The following is a 23,725-nucleotide window of genomic DNA, read 5'->3' on the forward strand; positions in this document are numbered from 1 at the left end:
ACGTGGCCAGGAGACAGAGGGGTGGAGAAGCTGCTCCAGAAGCTGTAAGCTCCTGTGCAGCTGCAAGATCCTGTGCAGCACCTTCCCTCTCTGAGGGAGCAGGGCCCTTCTCATTCTGGATTTTCTCTCTTTGTGGAACATGTAGAAGCTGAAACAAACAAAAACCCCCAACGACAAAAAAGGGCCTCAGCAAAAATGAGTACTCAGAAGCAAAGCACGACTAACCAATTTGCTGGGATCAATTTGCTGCAAGCTGTGTGAAGCAGCCCATCTCCACTCCACCCAGCTCCTGCTTGCCTAGCCACAGATTGCTTCTGTTTTGGTGGGTTTGAGCCAACAAAAGTTCAGCTTGGCTTGTGCTATGCTGTTTGCATCCTTGTGAAGGGTCTTCGCTTGAGCTGTGCTCCACCAGTGTGGCTCTGCTGGGCAGAGGACACCACTCAAGCACACCACAAGAAGTGTGCTCTCCTCTAAAGTGGCTCCAGTTGGCACTTGGTTTAATCCCCAGCAGTGAACTGATGTCTCCTAACTCCTTGGAAGAAAATCTGCGTTTAAACTGATGCTCTACAGGGAGAAAGATTCCAGCACACTTTCCAGGATGCTGGAAGCATCCAGTTACTTGAAAGTCATTTTAATCATTGGCAGGTCAAGGGGAGGTTTTTTTGTCCCTTTATGCCCCACATGTGAACTGCAAGATGGCACCTTTCACCTCTGAGACTGGTTCAAGCCAAGGCATCACAGCTACCCATATGATTAATTGCCTGATTCTGGGGCTGGTAGCTGCCTATCAGTGTCAGGCATGGCTCACAGGATCCTGTCTCTCAAGTGTCTGCTGAGTTTCATTTGCATGTAGGCAGAAACAACATCTGAACTTGTTTCTGTTAATTGCTAATATGAGCTTACATCTCCAGAGTGCCTTTCATCCTGCAAGATCATACAGATCCAGCTTTGGAGCAGGGCCTTGATATCTGGCTTCTTGCCAGCTCAGGGGAAGAGGAGCAGGGAAAAAAAAAATCCCTCTAATTTGGGCCACATTATAAATCTTAGGTGGAAAAAAAAGGAAGAAAGAAAGAAATGAAAATACAAGGGGAAAAAAAAAAAAAAAAGGTTTACTTGTGAAGTTGAAATCTGGCTGCATTTCATGAAGTTCTCATGCTTCCAATGGAGGCTGAGAACAACCTCCCCAATCACTGCAGCTCAGGGCATCAGTGGGGCACACTGCTTAGGGCAGCTGAGTCCACAGCCCAGAGCCTGCTTCTGCTCTGCTCGCAGGGCCAGAGAAAGTGGCTGTGTTATTCACTTGGTTAATGGACTCAGATTTTCAGCAGATCTAAAGGCTGCAGCCCCACAGATAAAAGCTGAGCTGTGATGTGATGGCATGACCAAGCTTCCTCATTTATTCAGCTTGCTTCTAAAAACATCCAGAGAAATGCACAAAACCCGTATTCAGCAAAGAGCTGGAGGTTACAAAGTCAAGTGCTGGAGATGCTGGAGGAGCTGGTATGAAGGGCATGTCCTCCCAGTGTGGATTTCTCTTTTCTCTATAGGCTGCTCCATTGTAATGATCACTCCTGTGTCTGAGAGTTCCCTACATGTGGATGAGCTCCTTTTCAGATTCTCACAGAGAGGTGCTGGGGTTGTCTCATCCCCACTTTACAAGGGGCAGCTGGGAAAGCAGGGAAACTGAGCTGAAAGGCTCGCTTAAGCAGAGGTTGGAGTTACTGCCTTGCCTTCCCAGCCCTGCAGACAGCAGGTACCAGAGCCACGCTGAGCCCTGCTGCTGCAGGGTGCTCCTGCAGACCTGGCCCTGGTGCCACACAAGACAGGCTGTTTTCCAGGTAGTACTGGAACAAGTGACATGGCATGACAACCTGCAGATGCTGAGTGACCTCCCAGCTGTCACACAGGAATCATGTCATGGAGGCACCAACCCACCCCAAACCTTCCCAGAAGAGGCATTGCAGTGGTTTTGCTGAGCCATCTCATCTCTTCCTCTGGTCCTGGTCTTCTTTCCCTCTTCTACCACTCCTAGCTCCTGTTTCCCTCATTTCTAAGTGCTTGGCTGTGCAACCTCAGTCACGTGGGGTTTGATATCTTTGTTGGGGTTATTGTTTTAGTGTGTGATGTTTGCAGATTTGCAGTTCTAACGCCTTGTAGAAATGTTTGTGTATGAAGGGGAGGAAAGCTAAGGGTGCTGCAGCTTGAAAAGTTCCATGCAACCACAGGAAAAAAGAGTGATGTGGCAGGAGACTCTTTTCCTGGGGAAAACAGGGCATCATCAACATTATGAAGGTATTAAATGACTAAAAGTGATTGGGTGCCTGAGATAAGGATGGATGGTTTGCCATCTGCACCATGTAACTAATACCCATCAAAAATATCTCTAGTCAAGCTATCTCAGAGGACAGAGAATTAAATCATGCCATGTGACCAGCAGTTTTGGGGCAGAAGAAGGAGATGAGGCAGTACCCTAAGGCTTGGAGAAGAACCTGGCAGCAGATCTGCTCCAAGGGATAAGCAGCCACTCTGGAGGACTTGGCTGCTTTGCAGTGCCATGGACCAGCCCAAGTTGCATGAAGAGTGTGCACAGTCCCCTCCTCTAGGCACAGCTCTCTGGTGCTGAACATCTCTTTTTGCACACAAATTGGAGCCTGCACCTGCTGATGCCACCTCTGCTATCTGTGTGGGGAGACTGAAAGCATGGGGAAAGGGGGACAGGTACATTTAAGGGGAGAAATACCTCTCATCCACCACCACTGAGGAGGAACCAGTGCAGATCAGATTGAATCTGGGGATAACTGGGTCTAGTTGGCTTGAATCCTTTTTGGCTTTGGATAGGTTGCACAGTTAAAGCCAGAACTGCTAGTGAACACTGCTGGCACGTGGAGGATGAGGAGAATATAACCTGAGGCCCAGCAACTGAACAGCAGAATTGCCTCTTCATTTCCTTAAACGTCTGCAAAGGCTGTGCTGCTCCTCATGGCCATCCCATCCTGCCAAATGTTCTGAACTTCAAGTTTCTCACTCAGTGCCCTCCCTTGATGACAACAGGCTGCTCTCAACCCAGCTCTCCAATTCAACTGTGCAATAATGGCATGGCCAAGCCAGACTCCAGCCCTGAGGAACCCTCCCTGATCACCAGCTGCACCCACAGCAACATCTTCCTAGCAACCCTCTGACGTCCACACAGCCTGGAGCCTGCGAGCTACCCTGCAATGGCAACGTGGCATGCTCCAATGTGGAGGATGAGATATTCTCAGTAAGGATACCAATTTCAGCATCAGCCTGCCAGGGGAGCTGTTATAAACAGCAGGGAATAAACCCATGATGTTCAAAATTATGAGCAAAGACTTGCCAGTGTCCTTCTTCAGAGGCAGTTTGAAAAATCCACACAATAACTGCACAGCCAGGCAAATCCATCTTCTGAATAAAGGCAGTCTAGTCAGCTATTTCAAAATAAAAGACAGATAGCAAAGACTGACTGGCTCAGGAATTTAATAATAATGAGATATGAAGCCATTCACCCCTAGGTCACCAGTACAAATCCTGCCCAAGCTGGGAATAATTGGAAGCTATTACCCTCTGAGGCATGTTTGCTTCTGCCTGGGAAATGAGTCGGGGAACCTGCTGGGCTGGTAACTATGTGAACAAAATGCCAGGCTGGTGCCACCAGCACCTGCCACCAGCCTTTTCCAGTGCCAGTGTGTCCTCTCCTTTCCTCATCAGCTCCTCTGTGTGATGCTCTTTGTTCTGGCTTTGGCCCTGCTGGAGCTCAGCCGCTGTGTGTCTGTGCCCCTTCTTGCAGGCGCTGAAGGACCCTACCTTGGCAGCCCGCAAGGATTTCCAGAGGGAAGCAGAGCTGCTCACCAACCTGCAGCATGAGCACATTGTCAAGTTCTATGGGGTGTGTGGTGATGGTGACCCACTCATCATGGTCTTCGAGTACATGAAGCACGGTGACCTGAACAAGTTCCTGAGGTACGTGTGGTGGAGGGCATGGGAGCTGCTGGGCAGCTGCTCTGCAGTCTCAGTCTGGCTTGTTATAGATCTGTGGTGCACAAGGGACACTGTGACCACCTGGCAGGGCAGTGGGGTGAGTAATGAGAATGTTTGTTCCAAGGAGAGCTTGTAGGAGATGATGGTCTTCACCAGAGTTGGTGCTTTATTAGCTCTACCCCAACATTTCCTCTTAGGTAGTCCCAAGGATCTTCCTTCTCACCTATGGAAACCAGATTTTTCTTTTCCCACCCCAGCAAGTTTGAAGCTGCAGGAAATGGGGCTGCAATCCCTGTCTGCCCTATGGGAGTGGAAGGGCATGAAGCCATGTCTGTCAACAGCTCTGAAGTCCACACACCCAGCAGAGTCATGCCCTGCTGAAGCAGGAAGGCAACTAGTTATCAGTCCCCATGTCATCCAGCTCCTGGTTCAACAGCACGAGAATCAAAACATTCCTTTGAGAAACTTGCTGGAGTCCTTGCTCCTTTGTATCCTGGGCATCCATTGATTTCTAGTTCTCATTCCTCTATTCAGAAAAGTCCTGAGCAATTGGGGAGGGACTTTTTAGGATATCAGGTAGTGATAGGACTAGGGGGAATGGAATAAAGATGGAAGTGGGGAGATTCAGGCTGGACGTGAGGAAGAAGTTCTTCCCCATGAGAGTGGTGAGAGCCTGGAATGGGTTGTCCAGGGAGGTGGTTGAGGCCTCATCCCTGGAGGTGTTTGCAGCCAGGCTGGATGAGGCTCTGGCCAGCCTGATGTAGTGTGAGGTGTCCCTGCCCATGGCAGGGGGGTTGGAACTGGATGATCCTTGTGGTTCCTCCCAACCCTGATTGATGCTATGATTCTATAATGTTAGAGGAGCTTAGGGGTGGTACCTGTGGAGTCTACCCCTGCTCCTTGTTCCCTAAGCCTCCTCAGACAAAGACCCTGACTGAGTTACAAATGATGCTGACCTGTGGCACCAGGCTCCTCAAGAAGCTAGGCAAGGCCTGGCAGTGTGCCGTAATTGCCTTCCCTGCCTCCAGAGAGATGCAAATTGCAGGAGCCTTCTCCTCCTCCAGTCATCAGTCAACCACTTCTTCAGCGTGAGGCAGATCATTTGTGTGCCCTGAATGTGCCAGAGGTGAGGGGCAGGGAGCAGCTGTGGGAGGAGGAGGTTTGTGGTGCAGTTCTCCCACGGTACAGAAATTACACTTTGAAACCTGCCTGCAAGTGGAGTGGTACTTACCTCTTGAAATAATTAGTAGTTTTATTTCCTAGCACTTAGAAAATTGGACCCTTGATATTTTCCTGTTTTGACTGCTAAGTGTGAACAAGACTGCACCAGGAACAAGAAGCTGGAGCACAGCAGGTCTGGACTGGGGGCTGGAATATGCTTAGTGATTGTTTTTCACCATCACGGTCAGTTTCTGATCAGGAAGCTCAGGTCCTTCCCTGAGGGTTTTGTGTTTAAGCAATCACCTACACCAGCAGATCTACAGGGAAGGACCCCAGAGGTTTCTTCTTTCCTTTGGCAGGCAGTGCCAACCTGTCTCAGAGCATTGTCAGGGCAGTAGCAGAGCTGAGAACATCCTTCTGATGGTTTTGCTCCTTGTTTTAGGGTGTCAGGTAATGACAGGACTGGGAATGGAACCAAACTAGAAATGGGTAGATTCAGATTAGATGTTAGGAAGAAATTATTCACCATGAGGGTGGTGAGACACTGGAACAGGTTGCCCAGGGAGGTGGTAGAAGCCTCATCTCTGGAAGTTTTTGCAGCCAGGCTGGATGTGGCTCTGGGGAACTTGATGTAGTGTGAGGTGTCCCTGCCCATGGCAGGGGGGTTGGAACTGGATGATTCTTGAGGTCCCTTCCAACCCTGACAATTCTATGATTCTATGGTTTTGGCAGAGTTGTGAGTGAGTTGATTTTACAGCTCAGTCCCTGTCTCAGGCTCTGGAGAGATGACATCCTTGGCAAGGTAGGACAAGTGACAGCTGATGCTACACTAGCTTTGCAGAGCTCCTCAGACCAGTGTTCAGCCTTGGTTACCCTAGGACCCTCCCAACAGCTGCAGACTGAGCTCTGCCTGCTGGCACAAAACCGTGCATTGGGCTGAAGTGGTGTGATAGCACAGGGTGGAGGTGAAGTGTAAAGGACAGTGCCTCAACCTTGTGACTGATGGAGGGCAGTCTAAAAAAGCACCTGAGAGGCTGTGTCCTTGAAGTGCTTCCCAAGCAAGAGCAGCAAATCACCTCACCTTTTTTCCTGGCAGAACCAGCAACCTTGTTTTCCTGAAAGGAGGGGTTTGGTCTCTTCTCCCAGGCAACCAGCACCAGAACAAGAGGACACAGTCTCAAGCTGCGCCAGGGGAGGTTTAGGCTGGAGGTGAGGAGAAAGTTCTTCACAGAGAGAGTGGTTGGCCATTGGAATGTGCTGCCCAGGGAGGTGGTGGAGTCACCATCCCTGGAGGTGTTCAAGAGGGGATTGGACGTGGCACTTGGTGCCATGGTTTAGATAGTCATGAGGTTTAGGGTGACAGGTTGGACTCGATCTTTGAGGTCTCTTCCAACCTTCTTGATTCTATGATTCTATGATCCCAGCTGAGGCAATAGCAACAGCCTTCCTTACTGCTCCAGCTGACCTTCCAAACAGCATAGTCCAAACCAGGCTCTCCTGCTGTTTCTGAAGGATATCTCATGCCCACTGCTAATGCCTTGTGGAATTGGTTCACACAACAGTGTGCTCCCTAGCCTGATGCTATGCTGGAGCCAAAACCCCATCACGCCCATGTCCCAACCCCACCTTGAGAAACACTCATGCCCTAGGAGGCCAGGACCTGTCCTGGTATCACTGGAGAAGAAAGCTTGTTGTTGCATTATCTTTGGCCTCTGTGGAGGAAAATAGACTTTCTAGATGTGTGGTCCCTGGCATTTGCAACCTCTCCTCTGCCAGCTGAGAGTTTCTCCTTCTGATGCAGATATGGAGGAAGGAACTCCAAGCTCCATGCTCTGCATATTGGTGTGTGATAGGCAGTGAAGTCCCTTGGTGTCACAAAGGAAGCTGACTTTTGGGACAAGGGAGCTTATTCCCAGTGAATGGGAACTCAAAATGCCTGAGGAGGCTTATGGAAAGAGAGCCATGGGCTTTGTTTTCCAGGTCAGCTATCTGCTGGTGGGAAACTCTGGGGGATAGGCTCTGCAAGGGGATCAGAGAGGACTGGTGGTGCAGGAGTGCCTGGCATCCCCTCAGCAAGCAGCACTTTTTATTGTGGCATGATTCACCACAGCAGGAGACAGTTGTCCCCAGGCACTGGAGGCCAGGGATGCTGGGAGCCTGTAGGAGACACTCAGATGGACTTTTCCTAGTTTAACTGCAGGAATTGGCAAAGCAGTAAAATGGAAGAGACTCACTTTAGACCCAGTGTCCTGGGGAAAAGCACAATAAATAAATCCCTTCAAGTGTTGTTAGGCTTTTATCTGCTTCCCAGAGCAGAACTGTGCTGATCTGTGACATTAACTGGTGTGTCAAGGGAAAGCCCTGGGATCAACATGAGCAGCTGGCTTAGAGGTGGCATGGCTTGGGATGGTCCCTTTGGGTAAGACTGTTGCTGGTGGTGCAGCAGCTCAAGATCCTGGCTTGGGGAAACACAGACACAGCTCTCTAGGGAGTGAGGCATCCCCAGGGCTGGGTACCCAGGGGCTGGGCTGGCTGCTCCCCAACACACAGACCTGCTGCTCAGGGTTCTGCAGCAGCAGCCTATCTCCATCCCTTCTTCCCTTTCCCTCTGTCCCTGGCTCTCTAGCCTTTGTTTTCTCTGTGGCAGCAACACATCTGAAGCAGGGATATTTGCATACTGCTGTTACAGACCCTCTTGGCAGCCTGAAGTAAGTTGTTGTTGTTTGGTGTTGAATCAGACAGGCCATAGGTGGTGTTAGAAAAGTTTGCCAAGTTCTGGGGTTTTTGCAGCCCCCACAGTCTTTGGGACAGAAAGAGGAATTTCAGGAGAGGAAGGCAGAGGGGTGATTTTCTTCCCCATGTTGGCAAAAGCCTTCATCACCCTGTAATGGAAAGGAAACCCAAACAAATGCATAATTCTTTAATGGGAAATCCACCCAATTTATGGCCAATTATGACCCAATTAAACCTTTTTCCCTGAGGAAAGATGGAGAGAGCCTTCTCATGTTTCCTGTAGGCTTCTTGACACACCTCAATGTGGGGATATCCTTCCTGTTAGTCTCATGAACATGTTGATGCTTCTTTCCTCTGGACTATGTGAGATGGGCAAAGGGTGGGAGGGAAGTGTATGCACTGTACAGGACATACTGAGATGTGTCCTACATAGTAAGATATACAAAGAGCCAATAATAGAAAGATGTTGGCTGACCATTTTTGTTACCCATCACCTGTTCCCTGTAGACCTGGACTCTTCTTTGGGGGCCATTATTGTCTTTGGAAAAGGTGGCAGTAATGAGGCAGTGATGTATCCTTCACTTCTCACCTAGGAACGTTTACCTTTGATGACAACAGGTAGTAGCTGCAGCTAAATATGGTGCAACAGCAAGGCCTGACTGGCACAAACTGTCCAGCACAGTTTTAGAAGGTATTGTTTGTCCTCCTTTGCTGGTTTTAAGCTAACCTGCCCAGCCCTGGCTCAGCTTCACCTGCTGTTGATATCTGTAGTCAATCACCAGGTAATTTCCTGGGGTAAACCCATCTGTGGGCTATTTAAATAAGACATCAAACAGTCTCATTTCTGCATACACTCTCCTGCAGCTCTTCCTTGCCTTTAGAAGTTTTTCCAGTGTGCTGCTGCTCCCACTGTGCCCACAAGCCTCCGAGACGCCTCCAGCAGCTGCAGTGCTGCTCCCATCCAGCTCATTCCACATTCAATGCAGCATCACCCACACATGGCTCCCAAAAACCCCCACTACTGGCTCCTCAGCATTCATTTCTGGAGTTCCACTCCTCTTCCAGCTGTCTTTTCTACCAGGAGGGGATGTTCAGAGCAATGTTTCCAGTGGTGGGGGCAGCTGGAGGTAGCTGAAGAGAAGGGAATTGGAAAAACTATGGGTTGTAGCCCATACACCTGAATGCTAATCCTTCTGGCACACCCTCAAGCCCAGCAGAGCAATTAGGGAACAGAAACAAAGGAGAGAAACAGTTTGGGTCTTGTTGTGGGTTGTTCAGTCCCATGTCAAGAAGGAGGCAGAGCTCTGTATGTGCAATTTCAATTTGCTGTCTCCCTGGGAGGTTACTGCTGATGACAGGGGTGAAATGCCAAGAAGCATTTCAAAGAGAGCAGTATGAAAGCCTTGGAGGCAGTGCTGTACTGTACCTTAGTCATAAGGAGGAAGGTCACAGCAAAATCTCTTACTTTTCCCTAAATATGAGGGCTTTTGTTATTCCACCTTCACACAGGCTACCCCAGGGAGAGCTCTACCAGGGCAAGAGACATCACAGAGGGAGCATGGCAAAGACAGGCTTGGTACACAGCAAGGAAGGGGACTAGAAAGGGGACAGGACAGGAGTGAGGCTGACCTTAAGTCCTGCATTTCCAATGTACTTGTTTCAGCACAACCTTTGCTTTTGTTGCCCAAGGTGCTCTCTGCATTTGCTGACATCCAGACCTAACCTCTGCACCTGTGCTTGTGCCTGTTCACAGAATCAGAATCACAGAAACATTCAGGTTGGAAAAGACCCTCAGGATCATCAAGTCCAGTCATTGACCCTACTCTACAAAGTTCACTCCTAAACCCCAAGCACCACATCCAAACCACCTTTAAACACATCCAGGGTTGGTGACTCAAGCACCTCCCTGGGCAGCACATTCCAATGCCTGACCACTCTTGCTGGGAATTTTTTTTTTTCCCCTAATGTTCAGTCTAAACCAACCCAGCTGTAGCTTGAGGCCATTCCCTCTTGTTCTATCACTAATTACTTCACAAAACCTCTGGGATGATTTAGGGTGTAAAAGGTACCTCCAGCAGTGAAGCTGCTGGTGTTCCTCTGCAACCTTTTCTGTGCTCTCTGGATCTGTTTCTGTCAATCAGGAGGTGGTCAGTCGGTGTCACAGTCTTTGAAGGGAAATAGAGGAGGTCAATTTGGGTTGATTGTTGTAGAGAAAAAGAAGAAGAAGAAGAAGGGTGATATCTCTACCTCTAGGAAGCTTTACAAGATGTAGAAATTAACTGGAGCAAAGATGTAAATATCTGATATTGCATAGGTCTGGCCAGAGGAGAATGCCCAAGGAGAATGCCTTGCACCAAGCCAATGGCCCCTCTCTCCTGGCAGTCTAGCCTGCCTCCATCTGTGCCTATAAGAAGTTGCCTGCAGTAGAGTAAGGATAGGACAAGGATCGTAGCCTCACCATCCTTGTTTAAAGGATGGTTTAAAAACTGTCTTTTGAATTTTTCTTCTCAAAGTTTGAGCAGAGAAAGCGAAGGAGTGTAAATAAGTCACTGTTGGGTGTAAGAAAGCAAAATAATGATTGTTCTGAACACTTCCATTGGGGAGAGAGAAATTTTTAAGAACCACTACTCAGAACAAAGTTGGGGCAGTCGGAGTCAGAGTTCTCAGCTTGCTTGCTGGGCTTCTGTCTGGCTGCTGCTGCTTCTTTTCTGGCTGACGATAACACACTGACCTTGGCAAGCTAAGTCTAACAGCCTCTCTGCTTCTTCACTCTCTGCCTTCTGCCAGGGGGGTCTGGAGGGATTTCTCAGAGGCCCCTTGGGAAGAGGTCCCCTCTCTTTGGGGGAAGCAAAGGGGGCTTGGTTTTCTGTTGATTGTACCTATTTGTAAATGTTGTGAGTATTGTCTGTTTGTACATATTCATTGCATTTCACCATAGATTGTAGACTTGCTTGTAAATACAGCTTTTCATTTGCTTCCAGGCTGAGCTAGCCTGGTTATTTTCGGGGGGGGGGGGGGGGGGATTTCAGCTTCCACACTGTTACAACCCCCAAGAGATGTTCCCCCAGCCTCCTGTTCTCTTCAGCTTTTCTTCCTTCCACTGGAGCTCTGTGTACATCCTCACAGTGTAGAGCAGGTGACTGGTCCCCACTCCAGCAGGAGCAGCAGCCTGTGAGGGATTCTTGTCCGCTGCTCTCTTCTGACTTTTGAGTAATAGTTCTTAAACATTTCTATCTATCCAATGGAAGTGTTTAGAACAATCAGTATTTTGCTTTCTTACACCCAATAGTGACTTGTTTACACTCTTCAGCTTTCTCTGCTTGAACTTTGCAAAGAAAAATTAAAAAGACAGTCTCAAACCATCACAGACACCTGACTCCATGCTTTTTGCTTCTTCCTCCCTCTAGGGCACATGGCCCAGATGCTATGATCCTGGTGGATGGGCAGCCTCGACAAGCCAAAGGGGAGCTAGGGCTATCCCAGATGCTCCACATCGCCAGCCAGATCGCCTCTGGAATGGTGTACCTCGCCTCCCAGCACTTTGTCCACAGAGACCTGGCCACCAGGAACTGCTTGGTGGGAGCCAACCTGCTGGTGAAGATTGGAGACTTTGGGATGTCAAGAGATGTCTACAGCACTGATTACTACAGGGTAAGGCAGCTCCAGCAGCAGTCTGGTGCTCAGCGCAAAGGGAGCCTAGGGAGTGTTGCAGTAAATCGGTTTTAGGAGCTCTTGGGCTCATTCACTTGGTTGTTGCCTCCTTGAAACGTGCACAGATATTGATCAGGCATCGCTGGACCACTGTCCTTATTGCTTGTCCATCCTGGGCATGCTTGCAGGCCAGGCATCCATGCAGATGCCTCCACACAGACCTCTCTGTGATACCCCAGCACACAGCCACATACTTTGGGATGGCTCTGAAGTCATCCTATTCTTACTTCCTTCGTATTTTTTCTTCCCCTTTTTTTGGAAGACATTGATAAATTAAAGGTAATCCAAAGAGTAGAGGCTGTGACCTCTGGTGTTGGATTAAAGAAACTTAATACAGGGACCTGGAGAAAAGGCAACTGAAAGACTGACTGATAAGTGCATACAATATGGGAGAGGAAATAATAGGCAATTTAGGTTCAACCTCAAAACACTTTTTTTTCCCTGCAGGGTCATCATTTAAACAATGGAATAATTTGCCAGAGGTAGGTTGCTGAGGGCTTGTCATTAAAGAAGGAAGCAGCTAGATAAAAATGCCAGGGTTTAGTGCAGAGGCTAATCCTGCACTCCTCTCTGGGGACAGGCTCAATGAGTCAGGAATGCCTTTCCAGCCTTTTCTTCTCTGACTTATGCTACTCTGTCCCTTTGTCTTGCACACTCCCTTTGTGCCTGTCTGCATTGCCCCATCTGCCCAGGATGGCAGCCTCCCCCAGGGCAGAGCACATTTCTCACCCTTCCCCAGCTACAGGAGGAGCTGTGATGTGCAAAGTGTTTGAAGCACACTGGACTTAGTCCTTTGTCACTGGAACATCCACCAGCAGGGGAGAGCTTTTCAGGCTAAGGAGTAGTGGTTTCTACCCTGGTGCTGGACTAAGGTTGGTTTATTCCTGGTTGCAACGTGGATGTTTGACTTTGAGGATGATGTTTATCAGCTACCCAAGAAAGGGTTGACAAGGTTTTGATCTGATTCAGAAGGTTTTCTTTGTGATAGGCAGTTGCTAAGTGCAGTTACTGTGCTGAAGACAAAAATGTGATCAGATTCCTGCTGTGATGTATCACCTCTCCCAGCCCAGGACATTGGCTTAGCACTGTGTTTAATTACCAGTGAGGGAACCAATCCTCACTGTGCAGCTCAAAAGTCCATGTAGTTGAGGCCCCATCCCTGGAGATATTCAAGGTGATGCTTGACAGGGCTCTGGGCAACCTGATCTAGTTGAGGATGACTCTGCTGACTTCAGAGGGGGTTGGACCTTTGGAGGTCCCTTCCAAGCCAGACTGTTCTATGTTTCTATGTTGGGGAAAGGTCTCACTTACTGTGATGAGGGAAGAGAAGTGGCTATGGTCCTATCCCTGCTGAAACTTCATGAAAGAGCGAGTAGAGAAGAGCCCAAGGGAGGATGAGAAACAGCCTATGTGATAGCTCATATTCTTGCCTGCCCCCTTTCCTGTAGTCATGTTAGACCTACCCCAACCACAGTCAGTGTCACACCACTTGGGGCAATCCCAGCTGAACTTGTGCTCCTGCAGCACCAAGAGCTCTCTAGGCAGGATTTTTTTGTCTTCTCTGTGGTGGTGTCCTGTAGACCTCATCCTGTCTGTGCAGAATGCTTTGCTGAGGGCTGCTCCATGCTGTTTCCTGCAGTGGTGTAAGGCTTTCGGGTGGGCTTTTACCTGCTAACAGAAATTGCCATGGATGACCAAAGCAGTAGCTGGTTATCAGCCATTTACCAGAGCAAGAGCTGAGCTTCAGATGAGCACAGCCATTTGTTCTTGATTGATTTTCCTTCCTCTGCTTTCACTGACTTCTGGTACTTTAAAAAGTCTCAACCACAAAGTCCATGCTCTGCATGCAAGGAGACCGTTCCTCTGTTACAGTTCAAAGAAGAATCCTGGCAAAATAAGGTTCTGATTGCCCCTATTTACGTTGGCATGAGGGGCAGAGGGTTTATGTGACTTACCTAAGGCCAAAGCAGGATTTGGTGGCACAGCTGTAAAGCCCTTCCAGACCAAACATTTCCACCAGCAAAGAGCAGAAGTCCGGGAGCCGAGTGTCCTGCATCCCTCCTCCAGCCACAGCCCAGCCACACTCCTCCCAGCATGTGAGAACCCAGACAGGTTCATTTCTCAATCTCCTTCTCTAACTATTACCTTGTGGGATGTGTTTACCAGGAGAAGACACGGAGCTGATGTCGTTATTCATCCTTCTGGTGTGCTCATTGTTATGTGACCATCTCTGCTTTTCCCTATCAAACAGCATCTCATACCTATCCTCTCCCTCTGCTTTTGCACAGCACTGCTGCATTCATTCTCTGCAGCAGCTCCTGTGAGCCTTGCTGTCTCTGGACTGGGAAATCTATTTGGTTTCTCTGTGGCAAGCTGCATTGCTAAGTTGCCTGTGAACATGAGTAGGAAACCCTTTGAACAGGAAGCTGCTTGTAACACTAATGAAGCCACACGGGGCTGATCTGAACCGACTGGATTAGACTTGACTCCAACTCTGGTAAGAAGCAGCATTCACTTTCCCCTGCAAGTGTAGGTGAGACAAACACCTTGGCTTCACAACAGTACTGCATTTGTGATCTGCCTTCCTCACAACTCTGATTCCTAAAATCTCTTGCATGGAACCTGGCTCCTCAGGGCTCCTGAGATGAGCCAAGTGCTCAGACCCATCATAAAATGGGCACCCACGTGAGGGCTTTTGAGTGGATGCTGAGCTGGTGGGAGAAGCAAACTGCTCCTGAGTCTGACCTTTGGAAGGTGGAGCTGTGGCTGAAGAGCTGAGCTTTACAACTCTTTGGTGCTGTCCCTGATCACATCTACAACCTGTCTAGTGAAATTCCCAAGCCTGATTCTCAGGATTTGTGCACAGCAGCTCTCCTCTGCCATTCCCACCAACCAGGAGGACCTGAGGCAAAGTTCTGTTTCAGGTGATTTCTAGAAACCATTGCTGCAGGACAGGGAGAATGCTGCAATTTGTCATTTTCTGGGAGCACAGTGAAGGATTCCACCTCAAAGCTGACACAAAGTGACAGGGCTGGAGCTCTCTGCAAACAGACTCCCCCCAGTGTGCTGGGTGCCTGTACTTGCTCCTGCCCCAAGCCCCACAATCATGGATAACTGGGCACATGGAGATTTGAGTGTGTTCCAGGCTGAGGATTAGCTCTGAGCCATTTCCTTTCTCTCCCATTTTTAATCTTTTAAAACAAAGAAAGAACACCATCTGGCTCCTGTATTTGTGGGATGCAAAAGTGCTTTAACAAAGGTGAACTGCTTAATTTCCTGTTATACATTTGGATACAGAATGCAAACATTTGTGTAACAAAAGCAGCAGAGAGGCTTTTTTTTTTTCCCCCTCTCCACAAAGCTCTCCATGTTCTGCCTGAAGACAGATGAGTCCTTTTCCTTATGCATCACAGAGGGATCCCTTCAGCTGTTGCCTTTAAACCTTCTCTCCACAAGCCAGGATGGAGAGAAGATGGTTGTGGAGGTGGAGGTGTTGGGGAAATGTGAAACAGCATCTGATTAGAAAGTGGAGGGACTGGGGAGGTGGGGAGAAGTAGCCCAGCTTCTGTGTGAAGGGTAAAAGGCAAGGATGCTGAAGAAGCATTTCTGTGATGTGTTGTGTAACGTGCTGCAGAATCTTTGGTGTGGGTCTCTGTGGGAAGGCAGGATGGAAACTATCCATATTGGAGAGGAAAGATTTGGCTGGGTTTTGTTGCCCTTGTTGTTTTCTTCAAAAAAACAAAAGGTGTGAGTAGGCATGGGTTTGGGGTTTTTTTAGGTATGACTCAGGGCTGTGACAGCAGGTGGTGGGACGCTGCAGGTCAGGGACATTGTGCCTCAGCCAAGCTGAGCGTGGCATGGAGGCTGCAAGTCAAGCACACAATGCCCACTGCTGCCCAGGGAGCAGGAGGCTGTCAGAATGGCTGGGGTACATCACTTAGGACCCCCAGCTGCTCTTCCACTCAGCAGCCTGGGGGTTGCTTGCTCCCAGAGCCCTTCTGTAGGGCTGCCACCTGCGCTCCAGTAAAAAGCAGATCATTTTCCTTTTGTACCCCAAAATGAGTAATTCAATTCCAAACCAAAATCATGTGGCAGCTACCCAGGCAAAGGGCTGCATTTCTTCATCTCTAGAAGAGAACAGAGTCTTAAATCATAGCCCTTAACAACTTCCAAGGTGATGTCCTGACATGGGTAGGACATCATCAGTGAAGACACATGTTGTGCAGAAGAAGGATTTATGTAGGCATTAAAACCTCATTCAGACATCCCCCTGTCCAGATCTTCTATGTCTTACCCTTCTGGCATCCTGCCCCACATCCCTGGCTTGGCTTGAAACCACTTGGGGATTTATCTCCATCCTTTCCAAAAGCTCTGTCCTGAGAGTTCTCCTGATCACCATTCACTGGGTGGAGGTCACCTACTTGTCAAAGCAAGGACACAGGCAGCATTTGCAAAGGGCTCTGCAAAGATGTTTCTATTTCTAGCAAAACAGAACTAAACATAATAACAAACAAACAAACAAATGCTCCCTCCCCACTCTGGAGCATTGTTTGGGTTTGGGAGAGGCAAAGTTTGCAGGAAGAAAGTGATGTCTTTTAATAGACCATACAATACGGTTGAAGGGAGGAAAAAAGAATAAATTTTATTCACATGAACCCTATCTGAGCTCTTTTTCTTTTTTTTTTTCCTTTTTTTTTTTCCCCCAAGTACTATCAGTTGGTTTAATAAAAGATTAATATATCTTCCAATGAACCTTGACTCTCACATCCTTTAGACCATCAGAACCAAACCAATATTTCTGCAATGGCTGTGGCCTTAGGTTGGTGTTCTTTACAAGGTCTAGGGTCCCTCAGGCATATGCCTGCACTAAAGCATGAAGGCTTACTCTGGAAATATTTTCTTTCTTCTCTTTTAATGTGGCTAGCAAAAAAAAAAAAAAAAAAAAAAACAACCAAAACAACAACAAAAAAAAAAAACACCAAACCACAAAACCCACCACCAAAATACATATTTTGATATAATTTTCAGTACCCATCATCAGGTTACTTTCTGATGACCATCTCCCATCTAGACCGTCTCTTACTTCAGTTGCTTTCCTCTGGAGTTCAAAATTGTTTTCTTTCTCTAGGCCACAGTCAGTTGTTGGGGTTTTATTTTGCTGTTGTTTGGTTGAGTTTTTTTTGGTTTTTTTTTTTCCCAGAGAGGTTTCCATGAAAATAATGAAACTCTGAGCTTTAGCAGCTGCTGGGTCATGCTCCTTTGGAGGCTTATTCAGCATGGTAGATAAGACTAATAGACAAGCCTTATATTGAAAGTAGATTTAGCCTGACCCATGCTCTCCCAGACAGAGGGGCCCTGAAGGATCACACCATCACTGAATGCTGCTCTGTTCCAACTAGCTTTGAGCTCTCTGCAGAGGTTTAGCTCTACTCTCCACCAGCACTTTTTGTGCATCCTTGCCAGAGCCCCTTCATGTCCACGTGCATCCTCCAGCTGTGTGACACCTGCTATCGTGTCACTTCATTCTCCATTTGTTGCTTTGCTGTCCCTCACACATTTACAGCATGGGAGAGTGGTCCTAGCAGGGGGAAGCTGCTGCCCAGACCTTTTAGCACCAGGAAGGAGCCCTGTGACAAGTGTGCAAGGGCTTTGCACCATCTGCACACAGGGGAAGATTAGGCTCAAAGTGAGGAGAAAGTTCTTCACAGAAAGAGTAATTGGCCATGGAGTAGGCTACCCAGGGAGGTGGTGGAGTAATTGGCCATGGAGTAGGCTACCCAGGGAGGTGGTGGAGTCACCATCCCTGGAGGAGTTCAAAAAAAGCTTGGATGTGGCACTTGGGACCATGGTTTAGTCGTCAAGAGCTGTTAGGTAATAGGTATTAGGTAATAGGTTGGACTTGATGAGCTCTGAGGTCTTTTCCAACCTGGTTGATTCTGTGATCTGTGAAGGGGAAGAAAAGCCCCTCTGAGTTTCTATCAGGAATGTGACACTGACTCACTCTGGGGCAGAAAGCAAGCTGCCACTCCCAGGTTTTAGAGCAGAACCCTGCCAGGAGTTGCCAGCTCTGGACAGAGAGCAAGCCAGGCTCATGCACCCAGGCAGTGGGCTCAGGCTTTACTTCAGTGCCAACAGGTGGGGGAAAGCAAGCTCAGTCCCTGCCATGCTGACTGTTGGGTGGCATCTTGTGTAGATGGCACCTTCAGCTTTCAACATCGGTACCATTTCCAGCATCTAAGTGTTGTGGAGATGTTAAGCAGCTGAGCATTGCCTTTTGTTCTTCAGTTGGAGAGTGGTGGGACTCTGGAATAAACTGCCCAGGGAGGTTGTGGCTGCCTCCTCCCTGGGTAGGGGAGATGTTCAAGGCCAAATTGGAGCAACCAAGTCTAGTTGGGTGCTGTCTCTGCCTATTGTGAGGAGGTTGGAGCAGATTATCTGTAAGGTCCCTTCCAACCTAAGCCACTCTGTGGTTCTCTAAGGTGAAAAATATAAAATGTTACTCTCTCTCTCTCCATCCTTTCTGCTTGGCTGTTGGGAAGGTTTCATATCTGTAAATCTGTTCCACTAGGGGAAGGACTTAGAAGTGAGAAATACTTAATTTTTTCTCCTGTACTAAGTGAGATCCTGGAGAACCTTTTGCTTTGTCATATCTGTGCAAGCAAGTGCAACAAAAAGTCTCACAGAGACCTGGAGATGTGACCTGGAGACCCCTAGTACTGATGTAGCTTGGCCAGCCAGGCAGAGCCATAGTCTTGCTGTGTTGAAAGTCTGCTCATTTGTTTACCCCATGTTGCTCATCAGGCCAACCCTGGAGTTCTTATTTCTTTCCCTGTTTTCATTGCTCTCATTCCCCCTAGATGACAATTCTATGCCAGGTGAGGCATGGACAGCCGTGGTGCCTCACAACTGCCTTGCCTGATGGTTTGGGGGTGAAAAAGTGATTTTTCTCCCTAGCTTGCAGTGGAAACAGGGGAGTGAGGGAACTGCTTGATGTGGGTGGGTGGGTGAAGTGTCTCTGTGCCTGTCCTGGTGTGTTCTGTGTGCAGGAAAAGTCAGTGTGATGTTGAACGTGTTGGGCTGTGATCTCTGCGGCTCCCATAAAAACCTCTGCAAATTGAATTGGTGGCACAGTTCCTTATCTCCTGGAAGAAAGATGTAACAGCATCATCCTGTGTTTTAGCCAGCCATTTTTCCTCAACAATTCCCCATTTCTACATTGAGGGAAAAAAAACAAATGTTGAGCCTTGATTGGAGTTGTGGTTTTTTTTTTTTGTGTGTGTTTTTTTTTTCCCCTTCTTTTCTTCCTCCTGTTTGAAGCATTAAGAGCCCTTCACACAAAGCATCTCAAGTGCAGAAGAATTAATTGGGGAAATTAAGCTGTGTTGTATTTCTGGCATCTCCTCAAAAACGGTAATTTACCCCAATTCTCCACCCTGCCAAGACCTCCACCCACACCCTGCTTCCCTCCTCCCCTCTTCCTCACCCTCTACCTGTCTTTCTCCTGCTTGAGTTGCTGTTTTCATACTGTTGCCATTTACTTCACTCCAGTAATGAGAGGGATGTGGCAGGTGAAGAGCTCTCACAGTCTGGTGACATCTTCCTTGCAACAGGGAAAACAAAACTCCCTGCTATGGTACTTGACCTCCACGCTCCCTTCAGCTGCTGCTTGGGATAGGTTGCTGCTGCACTGCAAGTCCTGTGGCTCAGATTTCTTGTTTAATATGCAGTCTCAATATTCACCCAAACACTGACCTCCATCCTTAACCCCTCTGTTGTTCTCTCCAAACCCTCACATGCTTACTGAGAGCTAATCCAGCTTGCAATCTGACAGGGCAAGGGTAACAACTTGAAACAGAAAGAGGGTGGCTTTAGGCTAGCTGTAAGGAAGTTCTCCACTGTGAGGGCAGTGAGGCACTGGAACAGGCTGCCCAGAGTGTTGTGGATGCCCCATCCCTGGAAGTGTTCAAGGCCAGGTTGGATGGGGCTCCTGACCAACTGCTCATGCTTTGGAAGGAGTGTTGCCACTCAACTGAGGGAGACCTGGATGTGCAAAACCCTCCCCTCTCACCTTAACTGGATTATTGGATCCATTTTTCCACTGCATCCCAGTTGGCCAGTGGCTTCCTCCTGCCTTCCCACTGGCAGGACGATGATCTCAGCTCTCCTTTACCATGTGGACAGCTGCGAGATCACAAAATGGTCAGGAAAGGCAGGAGGCAGACCCAAACCCCAGTATGATCAGCAAGATGACTGGAGGCAGAGAAATTATAAACCATTTCAGTGGAAACATGGAGAAATTATGCCTTGCTGAAGACATCCCTAGGAAAATTAAGATGCAAATATCTTTGTCATCCTGCTTAACTAAGGTGTTTGCATGGAAAAAGAACTCATTGCCTTTCTTTTTTCCTCCTGATTTCAGCATGGCCAGAGTTTACACAGCCTTTTCTCCCCTGTTTCCTCCTGATTTCAGCATGGACAGGGTTTCCACAGCCTTTCCTCTCCTGTTCCTCTCCTGTTTCCTCCTGATTTCAGCATGGCCAGAGTTTCCACAGCCTTTCCTTTCCTGTTTCCTCCTGATTTCAGCATGGCCAGAGTTTACACAGCCTTTCCTCTCCTGTTCCTCTCTCTTTTCCTCCTGATTTCAGCATAGCCAGAGTTTCCACAGCCTTTCCTCTCCTGTTCCTCTCCCTTTTCCTCCTGATTTCAGCACAACCAGAGTTTCCACAGCCTTTCCTCTCCTGCTCTCCCCACCTCCTTTCTTAGTCCTGCCTCTCAGCCACAGCAAGCTCCTTCTCCACACCAGCTGGATGGAGAAAGCCCGTATTTGCAAGCAGCTGTCTTTAATCCACAGGCTGTTTAGGGCTAGGCTGTCAAAGAGAGCATGTTCAATGTACAATCAAGGGGCAATGATGCACAAAATTGCACACACAGGCAGAAATCGGAATCTTTTCTCGGTGTGTGTTGAGCTTTGAACACTTAAGTGATTCCACCTCTCTCTTCCCCAGCCAATTATTCAGGCAGCACATGATAAGATTGCTAAAGGAATTAGTGAGGGAAATCTTTATGCTAGCCAATCAATATTGCTCTGCTTAACACAAGGCATCTCCTCCTCTCTGGCCTCAGTTGTGTTCTCTGCAAACACAAGTTACACCTTGGCCCTGGTGGCCAAGAGGAAAACCAGCAGCATGTCTGTTGGAGATGTTGGTAGTTAATGAGGTTCCTCTTTGCATTTAATAACAGTAATAGTAATCATCATCATCATCATTATCATCATCATCATCATCACAACAACAAGAACAGCAATAACAGTAACAACAACAACAACAACAATAATAATAATAACAACAACAACTGCACCACAGCCTTGCCATAACCATGTTTTAGGGTTTCAAAGAGGTTGCTGTGCAGGCCAGGTGGACCTTGCAGCTCTCAACTCCACAGCCTCAAAGAAATGGGGCAGCAACTGTATAAGCAAAGGCACTGGATGATAATTTTTGTGAGCACCACTGAGGCAAGAGGCCAGATTTTTATGGGCTGCTAGGCTGATCCAATAGAGCAAATCCTGTGTTCCACTGTGGATTCTGAGACCAAATTATCAATTAATGTGAAGCATGGGGGGGAAAAAAAATCCAAATCCTTTTTAGTTCCCTGCAGTTGTTAGTGACAAGGCACAATATCTACAGCTCAAAAGCTTTGCCAGCATCCCCTGCCAGCAAGGCAAAAACTCCACTCCTACCTTCCCCCCTTCCCCAACCCCTCCCCAGTACATAGAAGGAAAACAGATGAGATCAGTGGGGTTTGCAGTCAGATTCAGCTGCCTCTTCATGTTTACCTAGATGGAGAAATAAATCAGGTTTGGGTTACACTCTAGGTTAGTTTTTTTGTTATTGGAATAAATGCATGGTAATAGATCTGCCAGAGGAGGATGTTTCTCTTTCAGCTCAGTGTTTGAGGTACAATTTGCTTTGTTCTGCACTATATTATTTTGATGATTTTTTTTTTTTTTTTTTTTTATGCCACTGCTGGCTGACTTCATTTGCTCTGCTTCTTTCCAGTGTCCATACCTCTGCTACAGTTGGCTGGAGGATGTAGTGTTAGGGGATAGAGCTCTCTTTTCTTCCCCTCCCCCTAACTGTAACAAAACAGAGGCATCTGAAAAAATTTACCATCATGAAACAATTTTCTAAGCCTTTCTCCTCCCCCACTTGGTACCTCAGTGTTTTGGGAAGGGAGGTGAGTCAGTCGTTAAGGGGGCAATTCCCCAAGCAGAACGAGCTGTCAGCTACATGTAGCAGCCCAGTTTCCACCTCCGGTGTGAGGAGGGAAGACACCCAGGGTGATGACTGGATGGACACACCCTGAAGTCCTGTTTTTGGTATTCCCCAGGCAGCTGTCAGCCTGAGTAGGTCCTAAGGAGCATGGCCAGAAGTCTGCCCCCCAAGTTGCTGTGCTCACCAACTCTCCTTTTGTCTTGGGATTTTCTTTCCTTTTCTTCCTGGTGGGAATACAAACATGCTAATAGAAAGTCAGTGGACCTTATGCTTGTCTTTCACTCTTGATCTGCACCCTGAGATCCCTACCCCTTCTTCCCTCTCCTGCTCCCCAAATCTTCCCTACTTTGATGCATGGGAAAATGTAGCACTCTACTTTCCCCTCCATTGTTTTGCTTTCCTTGACCCCTCCTGCAAGCACTGGCAGGTTTGCAAGTGATTTGAAGCTATGGCATGAGTTTTCATCCCTTCCTTCTCCAACCTGCAGCAGTACTGATAGGACAAAGGCTTTTTGGGAAGCATAGGGTGATGTATAAGCTGCTTCACTGGGACATTTGGCCAGTGATGCCTTTAACTCTTGCTAACTCAAGCTTACTTGAATTAAGACATTAGGCCTGGGTCATCTCGTGCTGGCAGAGGCAGATGAGTCCCTGCACTGTGCCAGTGGGCCTGGTGATGGGCAAGAGGCAGGGTGCTTGGCTTCCAGATGCAGAGCAATTACTTATGCCTCCTCAAACTTCTCTCTGGGCCCCCCCCCCCCAAGAGATGTGGCTTCACAGTTCAAGAAGTTTCAAGAGACCAAGCCCCACTTTGACTCTTGCCCAGCTCACCTTCCCTCTGCACTGGTGTGGGGTGTGCAAGGTGATGGTGCCCAGGGCCAGAGGGTCTCAGCTGCCTCATGCAGAGCTTGTGCAATGTTGGGATGATGCAGCCAGTGAAAGACATATGGTTCAGTTAAAGACACACCCTTTCCCTTCTTGTCCCCTTGCTTCATCTCCCCCATCCCTCCCTCCCTCTCTCACCCTTCCCTTCTCTTTTGTTTGTCTCCTTCCCTTGTTTTCACCCCTTGACTGTCAGGAAGGGCCGTGTCCGAAGGGCCAGCTCAGCGCAGCGTGGCAGCGACAGAGACTGGCACCACCGGCAGCTGCAACAGTGAGTGGATCTCGACCCCTGGGGCAGCTGGAAGTGGGGGACTGGTGCCACTGGAGCATGAAATGACACCTGGGATTGAGTGGCTTTGGTCGGGTCTAGTGTGCTTGGCTCTCCTGTGGGCTGAGAGCTGCTCGTGTTTCTACTACAGCAACTCTCTGGGGCTTGGCTGCGTGGTGAGATAATATGGAATGAGTGCAGAAGTCCTCAGTGCAGTCCTCCTCTGCAGCTGTTCAGGCTGTGTCTGAACTGATGGACAGCATGGACCATCCCCTGGCTGTGATGGCAGAGAGCTCACTGTGATTTGTGTTCACTCTGTGCCTCCAAGCAGGTGGCATTTGTGCAGCTCACCAGGGCCTGTCCCTGACTTGTGTTGTCCTCTCCAATGGTTGTGTGGATGCCATCGAATTGTCATGGACTAAAACCAGACCAGGCTGTCACATGCCAGCCCTGATGCTTTTTATCTGCTAGCCTAGACACAGCCTCAGTGTCTGACCAATTGGGTGCTTGCAATGCACTTGAGTGGATGTCGACCATCACTGCCCCACTGCAGCTCCCATCCCTTGGCCAGAGGAGCGACAGTGAGGGCTTGGTGTGAGTTTGATGCTCTAACAGTGCAGAGAAGTTTGGGTCTGCCAAGGTGGTGGCTGATGGGAGCCTTGTGGGGCAGTTGAGGGCTGGTAACACTTCTGTTCACTCTGCCC

General features: G+C 48.4%; 1 protein-coding gene across 4 annotated transcripts in view; it reads left to right on the forward strand.

Moving 5' to 3' along the window:
* Positions 1–23,725, forward strand: part of NTRK3 (neurotrophic receptor tyrosine kinase 3) — a 250,744-nt gene that overhangs the window by 205,897 nt on the left and 21,122 nt on the right. For 3 of the 4 annotated variants that reach the window (XM_054388351.1, XM_054388349.1, XM_054388350.1), the window contains 2 exons: positions 3,806–3,978; positions 11,298–11,541. In XM_054388351.1, the coding sequence (XP_054244326.1) occupies positions 3,806–3,978; positions 11,298–11,541 (417 nt within the window). Of the gene's footprint in view, positions 1–3,805; positions 3,979–11,297; positions 11,542–22,949; positions 23,025–23,725 lie in introns of all 4 variants that reach the window. The other variant, XM_054388348.1, reaches the window with a different exon arrangement.

The sequence above is a fragment of the Indicator indicator genome, chromosome 16 (genome assembly GCF_027791375.1).
Source record: "Indicator indicator isolate 239-I01 chromosome 16, UM_Iind_1.1, whole genome shotgun sequence".
Taxonomy (NCBI): domain Eukaryota; kingdom Metazoa; phylum Chordata; class Aves; order Piciformes; family Indicatoridae; genus Indicator; species Indicator indicator.